Source organism: Dictyostelium discoideum (genome assembly GCF_000004695.1).
Source record: "Dictyostelium discoideum AX4 chromosome 2 chromosome, whole genome shotgun sequence".
Lineage (NCBI taxonomy): Eukaryota > Evosea > Eumycetozoa > Dictyosteliales > Dictyosteliaceae > Dictyostelium > Dictyostelium discoideum.
The window spans coordinates 3,545,358-3,558,711 of NC_007088.5; the positions used below are offsets into that span (position 1 = coordinate 3,545,358).

General features: G+C 20.0%; 9 protein-coding genes across 9 annotated transcripts in view; 5 read left to right on the plus strand and 4 right to left on the minus strand.

Moving 5' to 3' along the window:
• Positions 1-380: 380 nt before the first annotated feature.
• On the plus strand, positions 381-824 carry DDB_G0273905 (hypothetical protein; the record flags this gene model as incomplete). The annotated part of the gene is made up of 1 exon (XM_639477.1): positions 381-824. The coding sequence occupies one exon, from the start codon at positions 381-383 to the stop codon at positions 822-824; it is 444 nt and encodes a 147-aa protein (XP_644569.1).
• A 328-nt stretch (positions 825-1,152) lies between these two features.
• On the plus strand, positions 1,153-2,230 carry DDB_G0273907 (endonuclease V; the record flags this gene model as incomplete). Its single annotated transcript, XM_639478.1, has 2 exons — positions 1,153-1,250; positions 1,360-2,230. The coding sequence occupies 2 exons, from the start codon at positions 1,153-1,155 to the stop codon at positions 2,228-2,230; spliced, it is 969 nt and encodes a 322-aa protein (XP_644570.1).
• Positions 2,231-2,408: 178 nt separating this feature from the next.
• Positions 2,409-3,650, minus strand: psmB4-2 (proteasome subunit beta type 4; the record flags this gene model as incomplete). Its single annotated transcript, XM_639479.1, has 4 exons — positions 2,409-2,721; positions 2,839-2,985; positions 3,179-3,385; positions 3,538-3,650. The coding sequence occupies 4 exons, from the start codon at positions 3,648-3,650 to the stop codon at positions 2,409-2,411; spliced, it is 780 nt and encodes a 259-aa protein (XP_644571.1).
• A 339-nt stretch (positions 3,651-3,989) lies between these two features.
• DDB_G0273911 (hypothetical protein) lies at positions 3,990-4,719 on the minus strand (the record flags this gene model as incomplete). The annotated part of the gene is made up of 2 exons (XM_639480.1): positions 3,990-4,230; positions 4,661-4,719. The coding sequence occupies 2 exons, from the start codon at positions 4,717-4,719 to the stop codon at positions 3,990-3,992; spliced, it is 300 nt and encodes a 99-aa protein (XP_644572.1).
• A 1,127-nt stretch (positions 4,720-5,846) lies between these two features.
• Positions 5,847-6,062, minus strand: DDB_G0273913 (hypothetical protein; the record flags this gene model as incomplete). The annotated part of the gene is made up of 1 exon (XM_639481.1): positions 5,847-6,062. One exon carries the CDS (start codon positions 6,060-6,062, stop codon positions 5,847-5,849), a length of 216 nt encoding a protein of 71 aa, XP_644573.1.
• A 321-nt stretch (positions 6,063-6,383) lies between these two features.
• DDB_G0273915 (hypothetical protein) lies at positions 6,384-7,397 on the minus strand (the record flags this gene model as incomplete). Its single annotated transcript, XM_639482.1, has 1 exon — positions 6,384-7,397. One exon carries the CDS (start codon positions 7,395-7,397, stop codon positions 6,384-6,386), a length of 1,014 nt encoding a protein of 337 aa, XP_644574.1.
• Positions 7,398-8,170: 773 nt separating this feature from the next.
• DDB_G0273917 (hypothetical protein) lies at positions 8,171-10,187 on the plus strand (the record flags this gene model as incomplete). Its single annotated transcript, XM_639483.1, has 3 exons — positions 8,171-8,201; positions 8,385-8,674; positions 8,823-10,187. 3 exons carry the CDS (start codon positions 8,171-8,173, stop codon positions 10,185-10,187), a joined length of 1,686 nt encoding a protein of 561 aa, XP_644575.1.
• An 867-nt stretch (positions 10,188-11,054) lies between these two features.
• dscA-2 (discoidin I, A chain) lies at positions 11,055-11,816 on the plus strand (the record flags this gene model as incomplete). Its single annotated transcript, XM_639484.1, has 1 exon — positions 11,055-11,816. One exon carries the CDS (start codon positions 11,055-11,057, stop codon positions 11,814-11,816), a length of 762 nt encoding a protein of 253 aa, XP_644576.1.
• Positions 11,817-12,756: 940 nt separating this feature from the next.
• Positions 12,757-13,354, plus strand: part of DDB_G0273921 (zinc-containing alcohol dehydrogenase) — a gene marked incomplete at both ends in the record, with an annotated part of 1,234 nt that continues 636 nt past the window's right edge. The window contains 3 exons of the mRNA XM_639485.1: positions 12,757-12,901; positions 13,016-13,041; positions 13,151-13,354. The exon at positions 13,151-13,354 is cut by the window's right edge and continues 636 nt beyond it. Of these exons, the coding sequence (XP_644577.1) occupies positions 12,757-12,901; positions 13,016-13,041; positions 13,151-13,354 (375 nt within the window). The remainder of the gene's footprint in view (positions 12,902-13,015; positions 13,042-13,150) is intronic.

Consider the following 13,354-nt stretch of genomic DNA (forward strand, 5'->3'; position numbering starts at 1 on the left):
AAAAAATAAAAAATAATTTAATATAATTAAATTGGTTATTCATGTGAATGCACAAAAAAAAAAAAAAAAGATTAAAGAAAAATTAAAAAAAATAAAAATAATTTAATATAATTAAATTGTTAAAAAAAACTATTTGTTTGAAATATTTTATACTAAATTATCTTTTATTTTTCTTTTTCCAATAATAAAAAAAAATAAAAATAAAAATTGATACTTTTTTATTCTTAAACTGAGATATATATGTTTTTTTTTTAATTTTACTTTTTTTTTTATTTTTTTTTTGAAAACCTATTTAATCAATTTTTTTTTTTTTATTATTTTTAATTGTAAAATAAAATAGAATCAATCTTTTTAATAATAAAAAAAAAAAAAAAAAAAAAATGAAATATTCATTTACTTTAATCATTGTTTTATTATCATTACTTTCATTATGTAATTTATCAAATTCTCAAATGTTTGGTCAAAAATGCAATTTACCACCAATTTCACAAACTCTTGATAATGGTTCACAAGTTGTTATCTTATTAGCAGAATTATTACAAAATGATAAAGTTATAAGTTCATATAATAATACATTTTCAAAAGGAACTGGTTCAACATTTTTCAGTGATCCAAATAATGTTTGTGTTTTTAATTCTGGTGAAAATCTTCATATTGAATATAAAGTTGTTAGTGGTAGTAGTGGTACTTTTTATTATGAAGATTGTAAAAGCAATGATTCAATTCCCACTAGTTCAAGTACTGTTAAATTATATAATGGTGGTTTTGTTTTTATGGGTAGTAAATTTACATATCAATATAAATTAACTTTAAAAACAAATTAAAATAAACAAAAAGATAAAAATAAATTTTCTTTTTTCAAATAATAGGAATAATTTTTTATTTTTTTTAATTTTTTATTTTTTTTATTTCAGTTGATTAAAATATTCAATAATGTTTTATATATTTTATTCCCTACTCGTTTTTCTTAAAATAAAAAACAATTAAAAAAAATTAAATTAAAAAAACAGAATGATTCATTCAAAAAAAAAAAAAAAAAAAAAAAAAATGAAAATATTTTTTTTTTCTCCAATTAAATAAAAAATATCCAAAGGGAAATTAGTGAGATTTTTATTTTTATTTTTAATTTTGAGACAATTTATTACATAAAAAATGTCAGAACAACAACCAATAACCACAACAACAACAACTAACTCTCAACCTAAACAATTAACAAAAGAAGAAATTGAACAACAAGATAAATGGATAGAGTAAAGTAAACTTTTTTTTTTTTTTTTTTTTTAATAAAGTAATAATTTAATTTCTAACATTTTTTTTCTTTTTTATATTTTTTATTTATTTATTTTTTTTTTTTTTTAGAATTCAAAATGAATTAAAGAAAAGTTTAATTGAAAAAGATGATTTTAATTTTAAAATTGATGATGAAAATAAAATGAATACAACATTGAAATATATTGGTGGTGTTGATATTAGTTTTGTAAAAGATAATGATATTGATGCATGTGCATCATTAATTGTAATAGAATATCCATCATTGAAAATAGTTTATAAAGATATTGAATTTGTTAAATTAAGTGAATTATATATTCCAGGATTTTTAGCATTTAGAGAAACTCCTCATTTAATTAAATTAATTAATAAATTAAAACAATCAATAACCTATAACCATTTATTACCTCAAATTATAATGATTGATGGTAATGGTATTCTACATCCACGTGGATTCGGTTTAGCTTCTCATTTAGGTGTTTTAATTGATATTCCAACAATCGGTGTTGGTAAAACTTTCTTTCATGTTGATGGTTTATCAACAAAAGAAATAAAATCAAAAGTTGAATCTGAAAGATTAAAATATTTATCAACAACAACTACCACTGATGTAACAACAACACCCTCACCCAATAATAATAAAAATAATAAAAATAATAAAATTAAAAACAATAATAATAATATAAGAGAAGATATAAATATAGAAGTTCCATTAAAAGGTGAAAGTGGTAGAATTTGGGGTTCAGCAATATTAAGTAATAGTAACTGTAAGAATCCAATTTATGTTTCAGTGGGACACCGAATTTCATTAGAGACAGCTTTAAAGGTTGTTAAATTAACTTCACCATACAGAGTACCTGAATCAATTAGACAAGCAGATTTATTATCAAGAGATTATATTAGATTAAATTTTAATAAAATACAAACCACTGCTACAACTACTACAACTACTACAAACTAATTGTAATAAATTTTTTAAACTTTTATCTACAATATATTATTATATTTTTTTTTTATTTAATTTTTTTTTTGTTTTTGTTTTTTTTTTTATTATTATTATTATTACTTGTGGTTTTATGTTTTGATTAATTGAGGTTACATTTTATAATTATATGATGAAAAATAATAAAAAAAAAATTTTAAACTTGACTAAAATTTTTAACAGCAGCTTCACCACTATTCCAATGGAAAGTATCTAATTCAATTGGACCAGAAATTTCAATACCTTCTTCACCAGCGACAGAGATTTGAATCTTTTTAGAAGATCTAGCATCTCTGTAAAAAAGTACTCTTAAACAATCTTGAATTAATTGTTTAGCTTGTTCTAAATTCATATTTGGATTTTCATCTCTTGCTTTTCTTAATAATGGTAATGCAATATGTGAACCATAACCAGTTGTAATAATATCATCTTTGTAACAAGTTCCAACTAAATCAACTTTACCTAAAAAGCTAAAATAAAAAAAAATAAAAATGTATTTAAAATTTTACATTATATTAATATAAATATAAATATAATAATAATAATAATTTTAAAAAAAATAAAAAATTAAAAATTAAAATTTTTACCTTTTACCACCTTGATAACCCATAACAACTAAAGTATTCCAGAGTGGATTACCTCTATTTCTTTGATTGTATAAAACACGAGCTAAATAATTCCAGATTTCTTCTGAACTTAATTTTGAACCATCATCCATACAATGATCATCAGTACTATATTATTTCAAAATAAAATAAAATAAAAAAATGAAAATGTAAATTAGTAAATCATATAATTAATAATATAATAAAGTGTTATTATTATTATTATTATTATTATTATTATTATTATTATTATTATTATTATTATTATTATTATTATTATTATTATTATTCAATATAGATTTTATATAAAATTATTACATACACTAAATCATTAAGAGTATTTGTAATTGATTGAAAATCACTATATTCACCACTTGCACCAACAATAGTATAGCCACCAAATTTCTTCATTCTTTCAGTGCTATTAAATCTTGCTAATGAACCATATGATAATAACATATCTGAACCCATTACAACACCTTTATCATATTTAATTGCAATAACTGATGTACCTGTAACAATTGGGTCTCTAAATAAAATGATTCATTATAATTATTTAAATAGATAAATTAATAAGTGTTTGTTTTTATTGGTTATTTTTTTTTTTTATTTTATTTATCAGTTTATTTGATGATTATGTGTGATTTTTTTTTTTTTTTTTTTTTTTTTTTTAAAATTTACAATGTTTTTTGTTTTCCACCTAAATGTGGATTATATTGTGGTTGTTGTGGTTGTTGTTGTTTAAAGTAATCTACTTGTCCATATACTGGAAAGTTAACATGTTCGTGTGACATTTTGTATGTTTAATATGTATTTGTGATGAAATAAAAAAAAAAAAATAAAAAAATAAAAAATGAAAAAATTAAAAAAAAAAAAATTTTGTGAACAGCAAAAAATTTAATTAAAAAAAAAAAAAAAAATAAAAAAAAAAAAATAAAAAAAAAAAAAAATTAAAAAATAAATAAAAAAAAAAAAAAATTAAAATGGAGTTGCTTGGAAAAAAAAAAAAAAAAAAAAAATTATATATTTCTTTTTTTTTGAATGTATATTAAGATATATTATTATTAAAAAAATTATTATTTAGGTCAATTGTTTTTTTATTTATTTAATAAAAAAAAAAAAATTTTATTGATTTACTTTGTACTTTCATTTTTAATTTTATTATCAATCAATTCTTTTGGATTACAAAAATTAAAATATAAATATATTTTTGGATTTCTTTGCATGTTGACAATACAAAATGAATCTTTAGCACTAAATCTCGTGACACTTTTATTTGGTTCAATATATTGAATTTCACCCATTCTAAAATCAACTTCTTTAATAGGGTCATGGCTACGGCATTTAATTTCAAATGTATTTTTCCATTGTGTTCTTTATTTAATAAAATAAAATAAAAAAAAAAATATTTAAAAATTAATTAAAAGTATTATAAACTCTACAGATTATATTTTTTGAAATTAAATAAATGAGTTTTTTTTTTTTTTTTTTTTTTTTTAAAAAATATTTGATAAATAAGGAAATAATTTTAAAATAACCCTTTGTATAATTGTTTTCCAAATAAAGTTTTAATAAAGATCCCTCAAATAATAATAATAAAAATTAACTTTATTTATCAACATTTTGGAAAATTATTTTGTTTAAAAAAAAAAAAATAATAATAAAAAATATAAACAGAAATTGAATGGTCAAAACAGAAAAAGTATCATATATTATTTGTAGTTCTTTCAATCATAATAGTCTTAATATTAATGTTATTTATCAACATTTTATTGTAACAATTAAAGATGACTATTTTTTTTACAAACCATTATCAAAAGATTCAGATGGTAACTTTTGAAGATACTCATGCAAAAGAATCATTTTGTATAGCAAACATGGGTCTTTCTCCAAATGATTGTTTTTATTTTAAAAAATTACAAATATTAGAATTTTTAAAAAATGACCAATAAATCTCTCAGTAAATAAATTTTAATTTTAGTTTAGAAATGGTCTAATCTCTTTATTATGTTTATTAAATACCTTTTTTTTTTTTTTTTTTTTTTTTTTTATTTTGAATTTTAAAAAATTGTCAATGATAAATATTTGTAAAACAACTTAATTATTAAATATATAATTATATTGTTTTATTTTCAAACCTTTTAATATTAAAAGATTAAAATTAGAATTGGATAGTTATATCATACAAAGAAACTTAATTTTTAGTTTTAAAAAATAAAAATTTTAAAAAATTATAAAAATAAAAAATAGTGAAATTGTTTTGTTTATTTTTGTTATTTTTTAGTTTTAAATTCATTTTTTATAAAATGTAATACTTCACAAAGTTTAAAATGCAAACACAAATTTGGAGTACGATTTACATTTGCTATACAAAATGATTCTTTATATGAGTATCTTGGGAAGTATCATCTGGTTCACAGTAATCGATTTGATAAATTTTCATTGTATTTGGAATACCATAATGGGAATTAATATTAGTACAGGAAATTTCAAATGTTTTATTCACAATTTTAATATAAGGGGCAGTGATTATATCAAATCTTGGGTAGGAATTTGTGTCTTTTGAAAATAATTATTATAAATAAAACAATTCTTATTTTATAATTTTTGTTTACATTATTATTTTACTCAATTAAATTATTTTTATTCTTTATGGCAAATATATTAATTATTCATTTTATTTTAAAAAAAATATAAATAAAATAAAAAAATAAATAAATAAATAAAAAAATAAAAAAATAAAATAACCACAACTTCAAATAAAACAAAATTGAATAAGAAAAATTTAATTGTAAATTTATTTATTGAGTTATTTTTTTTTAAAAAACTTTAGCCCATCACAAGTTTTAAAAGCCAAACCAACCATTGGATTACAATTAACGTTTGCTACACAAAATGATTCTTTGTATGAGTATCTTGAGAAACTATCATCTGGTTCGCAATAATCAATTTCATGAATTACCATTACAGGAGAATAGTAGTTAGGGGCATTAAATGCAAGAAAGCTCAAAAGTTTTCTCTTGAATTTTAATATAAGGTTTAGAGTCTATTAATAATTTAGAGGGGTTATTTGAATTATTTGATAATGGCTTGCAATAAAGTTCTTCCTCTTTAATTGATAATATAAAACTTTCACTAGTTATAGGAAATCGACCATTGACGTATGTTATAGATATAATATATGATATATTATCAATGATGCCCATTTGTTTAATTATTGATTATTTTTTAATATTTTTTTTTTTTTTTATTTTTTCAATTAAGAAATTAAAATTTTATTATTTTAATCTAAATTTTTTAGATGATAAATTACAAATTTGTATTTCGACTATTTATGGATAAACTTTTATTTATAAAAAAAGAATGAGATCATGGGTTTAATTACTTAAATTTTTAAAAAAAAAATACATTGGTCTATTTGATTTGTCAATTAATTGTAAAATAAAACATTACAATTGATCCTTATTAAAATTTATTTATTTTATTATTATTTGTACAAAATTATTTTTTATTTTTTATTATTTATTTTATTGATTTAAGGTTAATTTACAATTTCTAATTGACTGTTTTTGAATACAATAACCAGTTGCGGCAGTATAACCAAAATAGGCAAATTTTGGGAAAGTTATATTTGCAGATGGTATTTCTATATTAGTTAATAAGATTTGACCATTATAAATGATTTTAATTGATGAATTTAAATGATTATATTCAATTCTAACATTATTTGTATTATTTATAATTGAGTTATTTGTCATTGAATAACTATGAATTACATTTGTTAATAAATTATTATTATTATTTTTTGTTTTAATTATTATTTGATTTGAATTTGGTGAATTAATATTATCATTTAATGATGTTTTAAATTCAATTGCTAATATACCACCATTTGCACTATTTAAATGATCATCATTATATTCTAATTGACCACCTTCTAATAGTTTATAATGTTGATATGATTGTGGTGACTCTTTTGAATTATGTAATATAAATGTTAAACCATCAGTACCATTTGTTTCAACAGTATATGTAAATTCATTTATCCAACTTTTATTTTCAATATTAATCTCTTTATTATAAAAACATGATCCAATCTTATCAGTTGTTGAATTTGTCAAAACCATCGTATTACAATTTTCCCATATTGTTGATCCATTAATAACACTATTTGATTCAATTAATCTATAAATTGATGTTGATATTGTGTTTGGAATAATTGGTTGTGTTTGTTGTTGTGTTTGTTGAATTTGTTGTGTTTGTTGTTGTGTTTGTTGTTGTGTTTGTTGTTGTGTTAGTTGTTGTGTTTGTTGTTGTGTTTGTTTTGCAATAATTGGTTGTTGTTGAATATTATTATTTATGATTAATTTTGGTGATGATGATGAAAATTTTGATTTTGAAATTGATTTTTGTGAGGTTGTTTTTTTTACTTTTTTATAAATTCTTGGTAATGGTGAGTAGAGTAATTCATGTAAGTCAAACAATTGGACTCTATTTCTTTTTGATAATTTGGTTGAACTTCTTGTTGCAATTTTAACCATTTTGTTTTTTTTTTTATTTTTATTTTTTTATTAATATATTTAATTTATTTGTTGTTATTTGTTAATGTTGGAAAAAAAAAATAAATAAAAAACATTTTATACTTGGGCTAAAAAAAAAAAAATAAAAAAAATAAAAAAAAAATAAAAAAAAATAAAAAAATTTCTGCGAAAAAGTATTTTTAAAAATAAAGCTTGTTTTTTTTGTTTGTTGTTTATTTTTATAAATTTTAATCGAAATTAATTTTTACAACCAAGATAATCAGTGTTACTTTACGAAAAAAAGAAAAATTTATAGGAAATAAAAAAAAAAAAAAAAAAACTTTTGTTTTTATTTAATTTTATTTTATTTTCAATTTTTATTTTTTTAATTTTATATTTTTTTTACTTTTTTATTTTTTTATTTTAATTTTATTTCACGACGACATCCGATTTGTTTTTTTTTTTTTTTTTTTTTTTTTTTTTTTTTTTTTTTTTTTTTTTTTTTTTTTTTCTAATAATAAATTGGCGGTTAATAAAAAAAATAAAAAAAAATAAAAAAGTGTTATTAAATTTAATAAATCACGTGATTCTGTGAAGAAATTTATTTATTTATTTATTTATTTATTTTATTTTATTTGATTAAAATAAAATATATATTTAAACTTGAACTTTTAAAAAAATTTAAAGTGGGTGGACCCACTTAAAAAAAAAAAAAATAGTTTTTTAATAATCACCTTAATTTTTTTTTTTTACACTTTTTTTTTTGAAATTAGGTCCTAACGACAAAAAATAGAATGGAGCCTTTTTTTTTTTTTATAGTCAACGGTTTTTTTTTTCATTATTTTTTTTTTTTTTTCATTATTTTTTAATTTTTTTATTTTACTATTTTTTTTGTTTTTTGGGTTTTTTTTTTTTTATTTTATTTTCTTTTTTTTGGGTTTTTTTCAATGCATTAAACAAATATTGGAGATATTTATATATAAATATATATATATTACTTCACACAAGCACACACTTCCACATTATCTAGACATATATATAAAAATAATTTCAATTCAATGGATTCCGATAACACAAAAAGAACAAAGGTAATATGGCCATCTGATATTGGGAATGAATTATTTGAATACTATGAAAAATATAGGGCATCAGGAAATTATGCCAATCAAAGAGAAGTTGTAGAAGCATTAGCTGAAATTGAAAGATTTAAATCATACACTCAAGATCAAATTTTTTCAAAAGTTAAAAATATGTCCTCAAGAAGTAGTAAACAAAATTATTCAAATACTCCAACAAAAGTAAATTTAATTTAATTTTTTTTAAAAAAAAAAAATTATTTATTTAAAAAAAATATATACAGAAAAAAATAAAAAAAAAATAAAATAAAAAAAAATTTTAATTTTATACTTACATTTTTTTATTATTTTTTTATTGTTTTTTTTTAAGGAAGGTGAAATTTCAAAGAAAGTAACAATAGAAACTGAAAATGGTATTTTAACACCCGATAAAAAAAATGAAATTGAAAGTAAAAAAAGGAGACAAGATTCACCAATCTTAACCACACAACCACAAATTTTAAAAAAAAGACAATTTAAAAATATTGACGATGATTCTGATCATGTAATCACAAGAAATGAATATTATTTTCAAGATGATGATTCTGAAGATTATAATGAAGATTTTAATGATTTAGAATTTATAACTACTTCAACCACTACATCTTCTTCAAAGAATAATGAAATTAATAATAATAATAATAATAATATCAATAATATCAATAATAATAGTTCAAATAATAATAATCCAAATAATATCAATAATAATTCAAATAACAATAATTTAAATAATAATAATAATAATAATAATAATTCACACAACAAAATAGATCATCAAGAATTAATGATTTCAAAAGAAAAGAATAAATTTTTATCGGAACAATTATTGATTTTAAAAGAAAAAAATAAATATTTAAATGATCAATTATTCATAGAGAAAGAGAGTAATAAAAATAGAGATATTATAATATCAAAACTTAAAATAGAAAATCAATCACATGTAAAAAAGAATCAATTACTCGATGAATTGGGTTATCATGATTCTGTAAGAGTATTCTCATCAAATTCAATCATTTCTAAAAGGGATGACCAAGGTAACTTGGTATACTTCTTTCCAATTCTTTCTCAAAATGGTACACAATCTTTAAAAATAGTTTCACCAAATACAATAACAGGTTCAATACCTACACCTATAATTTCTCAACCAACTTCAACCTCAACTTCAACTTCAACTACAACTTCAACTTCAATTCCAGCAAATAACTCGATTTCAAATTCAAATTCAAATTCAAATACAAATTCAAATACAAATTCAAATACAAATACAAATGAAAATATAAATACAAATACAGTGACAACAACAACAACACCAACTTCTTCAGCTCCATTGGTACCATCAAATACAAATTCAACATCAAATTCATCATCTTCTTCACCATCACCACCATCAACTTCAATTACCCAAATCAATACTAATACAACAACAACAGCAGCAGCAGCACCAACAACAACAACAACACCAATTATAACATCTGGTGGCTCAACCCCAGTATGTAATGACTTTTTTAAAATTATAGTGGACGAGATTGAAAATGATAAAATTCGAACTCAAGTATTTTTACTTAAAAGAATCAATGATTACTCTCCACCTATAGTTTGTAAGTATGGTAAGAAAATGGCAGTACAAATGAAACATATACCACCTCCACCTATTCAAATTCCAACATTTAGTGAAAGTAGTTTAAAAGATCTCTAAAAAAAAATAAAAATAAAAATAAAAATAAAATAAAAAAAAAAAAAAAAAAATCTTAAACAAATTAATGTTTTTATTTTATTTTATTATTTTTTATTTTTATAACTAATTTTTATGATAATCACAAAAAAAAAAAAAAAAAAAAAAAAAAAAACCTATTTGGATTTTTTTTTTTTTTTTGATTATTAATTTTTTTTTGATTATTAATTTTTTTTTTTTTTTTGTGGTTATTGTAAAAATGTATTATCTAAGAAAAAAAAAAAATCATTGGATAATCCAAATTAAGTGCAAATATTTAAAAAAAAAATTTTTAAATAAAAAAAAAAGGATTCAAGCAAATCAAATCAAATTAAAAAAAAAAAAAAAAATTTAAAAATAAAAAAAAATAAAATCAATTATTAAAATTTATTTTTTAACGCCCAAACACAAAAAAAAAAAAAAATGCAAAGATTGAAATTAATAAGTGGTTTATTGGAGTGAAGTTGATTTTTCTTTTCAGAAACTAACCAAAAATAAATTAATTTTTTGATTATTATTTTTTTTTTCATTAAATTTTTGGATATCATTAAGTTTAGGGGTGGTGTTGATTTTTTTTTTATAAAATAAGGAAATTTCACACTCTGTTAAAAATGGTGAGTGGTTTTTTTTTCTAAATAAATCATGGTTGGTTTACAAAAAAAAAAAAAAAAAAAAATTAAAAAAAAAATAAAATCTAATTACAAAGTAGTTTAACTTCATAGTGTTAAAAAATCAATAATAAAAAAAAAACTATAAATAAAAGAAGTTTTTTTTTTTTTTAATCATTAAATTGAAAATCAAAATTTCATTAATTCAAATTATCTTTTAAATATTAAATTCAACACAAATAAAATGTCTACCCAAGGTTTAGTTCAACTCCTCGCAAATGCTCAATGCCATTTAAGAACCTCAACCAATTACAATGGTGTCCACACTCAATTTAATTCTGCCTTAAACTACAAAAACAATGGTACCAATACCATTGATGGTTCAGAAGCTTGGTGTTCATCAATCGTAGATACCAACCAATACATTGTTGCTGGTTGTGAAGTTCCACGTACTTTTATGTGTGTTGCTCTCCAAGGTCGTGGTGATGCTGATCAATGGGTTACATCATACAAAATCCGTTATTCATTAGATAATGTTTCCTGGTTTGAATATCGTAATGGTGCTGCTGTTACTGGTGTAACTGATCGTAACACTGTTGTTAATCATTTCTTTGATACTCCAATTAGAGCTCGTTCAATTGCTATCCACCCATTAACCTGGAATGGTCACATTTCATTAAGATGTGAATTCTACACTCAACCAGTACAAAGCTCAGTCACTCAAGTTGGTGCAGATATTTACACTGGTGATAACTGTGCCTTAAATACCGGTTCAGGTAAACGTGAAGTTGTTGTCCCAGTTAAATTCCAATTTGAATTTGCTACTCTCCCAAAGGTTGCTCTCAACTTTGATCAAATCGATTGTACTGATGCCACCAATCAAACCCGTATTGGTGTCCAACCAAGAAATATTACCACCAAAGGTTTTGATTGTGTTTTCTACACTTGGAATGAAAACAAAGTTTACTCATTAAGAGCTGATTACATTGCTACCGCTTTGGAATAAATTATTTAAATAAATTTTCATACTCTTAATACTTTTGTATTATTACTCAATTTAAATTTCATTTTTTTTTTTTTTTTTTTTTTTTTTTTTTTAAAAAAAAATAGTTAATAATAATAATAATTGTAATACCTTTTTAGATCATCATGATTTAAAAAAGTATTATAATTTTTATAAATTTTTCCACGATTACTAAGATTGTATTTTGTAAGGCTTAGCTTGGAAGACAGTAAGCTTTGGGAATTTGAATTTTATTATTTTAATTTTAATTTTAATTTAAAATAATCATTAAAAATATTATTCGGCAAAATAAAAAATAAATTATTAAGCAATCATAAAAAATATAATTCTCGTCCACTTCAAAACATTGGTTTAATAATCACCCTTTCTCTTAGTGATCAATGTTGTAAATTGTAAAAAATAAAATAAAAAATAAAAAAAGAAACAAAGAAACAAAGAAAAATCATAAAATTATGGAGGGATATCTTATTTTTTTTAAATGACTTTGAAATTACAAGTAAAAAAAGAAAACTATTAATTAAAAAAAGGTTAATTTAAATTTTAAAATCTTTTTTTATTTATTTTCCATTAAAAAGGTTAATTCAAATTCTAAATACAAATTTTTTTTTTTTTTTTTTTTTTAATTTAAGTTCAAAATAACTAATTTTATTTTATTTTAATTTAATTTTCTTTTCTTCTTTTAGATTTTAATTTTAATTTTAATTTTTTTTTTTTTTTCTAATTTTAATTTTTTTTTTTTTTTTTTTTTTTCTAATTTTAATTTTTTTTTTTTTTTTTTTTTTTTTTTTTTTTTTTTTTCCTTGGATCTATTAAAATAGTTCTCTTGTTCAAATTTTTAGTTTTTTTTTAAAATTTTAAATATTTAATTTTATAATTATAAATCTTATAATAAAATAAACCAAATAAAAAAAAAAAAAAAAAAATGTCAATGAAAGCGGCTGTGTTCAAAGAAAAGAATGGGAAATTAGAGGTAGTACAAATGCCAATTCCAGAACCTCAACCAGGATGGGTTAGAATTAAAGTTGAAGCATGTGGAGTTTGCCATAGTGATTTCTTTGTTAAATATGGTAATTAATTTTTTTATTTATTTATTTTTTTAATTTAATTTTTAATTAACTAATTTTTATTTTTATAATTTAATATTAAATTAACAAATTTTTTTTTTTTTTAAAAAAAAAAAGGTGGAATGGGAAATAAATTTCCAAGGGTAATTTTTCTAATATATAATAATATTAATTTAAAATAAATAATAAATAAATAACTTATTTTCTTTTTCTTTTTTTTTTTTTTTTTTTTTTTTTTTTTCAATAAAAAAGGTACCAGGTCATGAAGTAATTGGAAAAGTTGATAAATTAGGACAAGGTGTTAATAATGAAGAATATGGAATTGGTAAAATGGTAGGAGTTGGATGGTTTGGTGGTAATCATTGTGGTAAATGTGAAGATTGTAAAGAGAATGAATGGGTACATTGTAAAGAATCCTATGTTTGTGGAATTCATTATGATGGTGGATATGCAGAG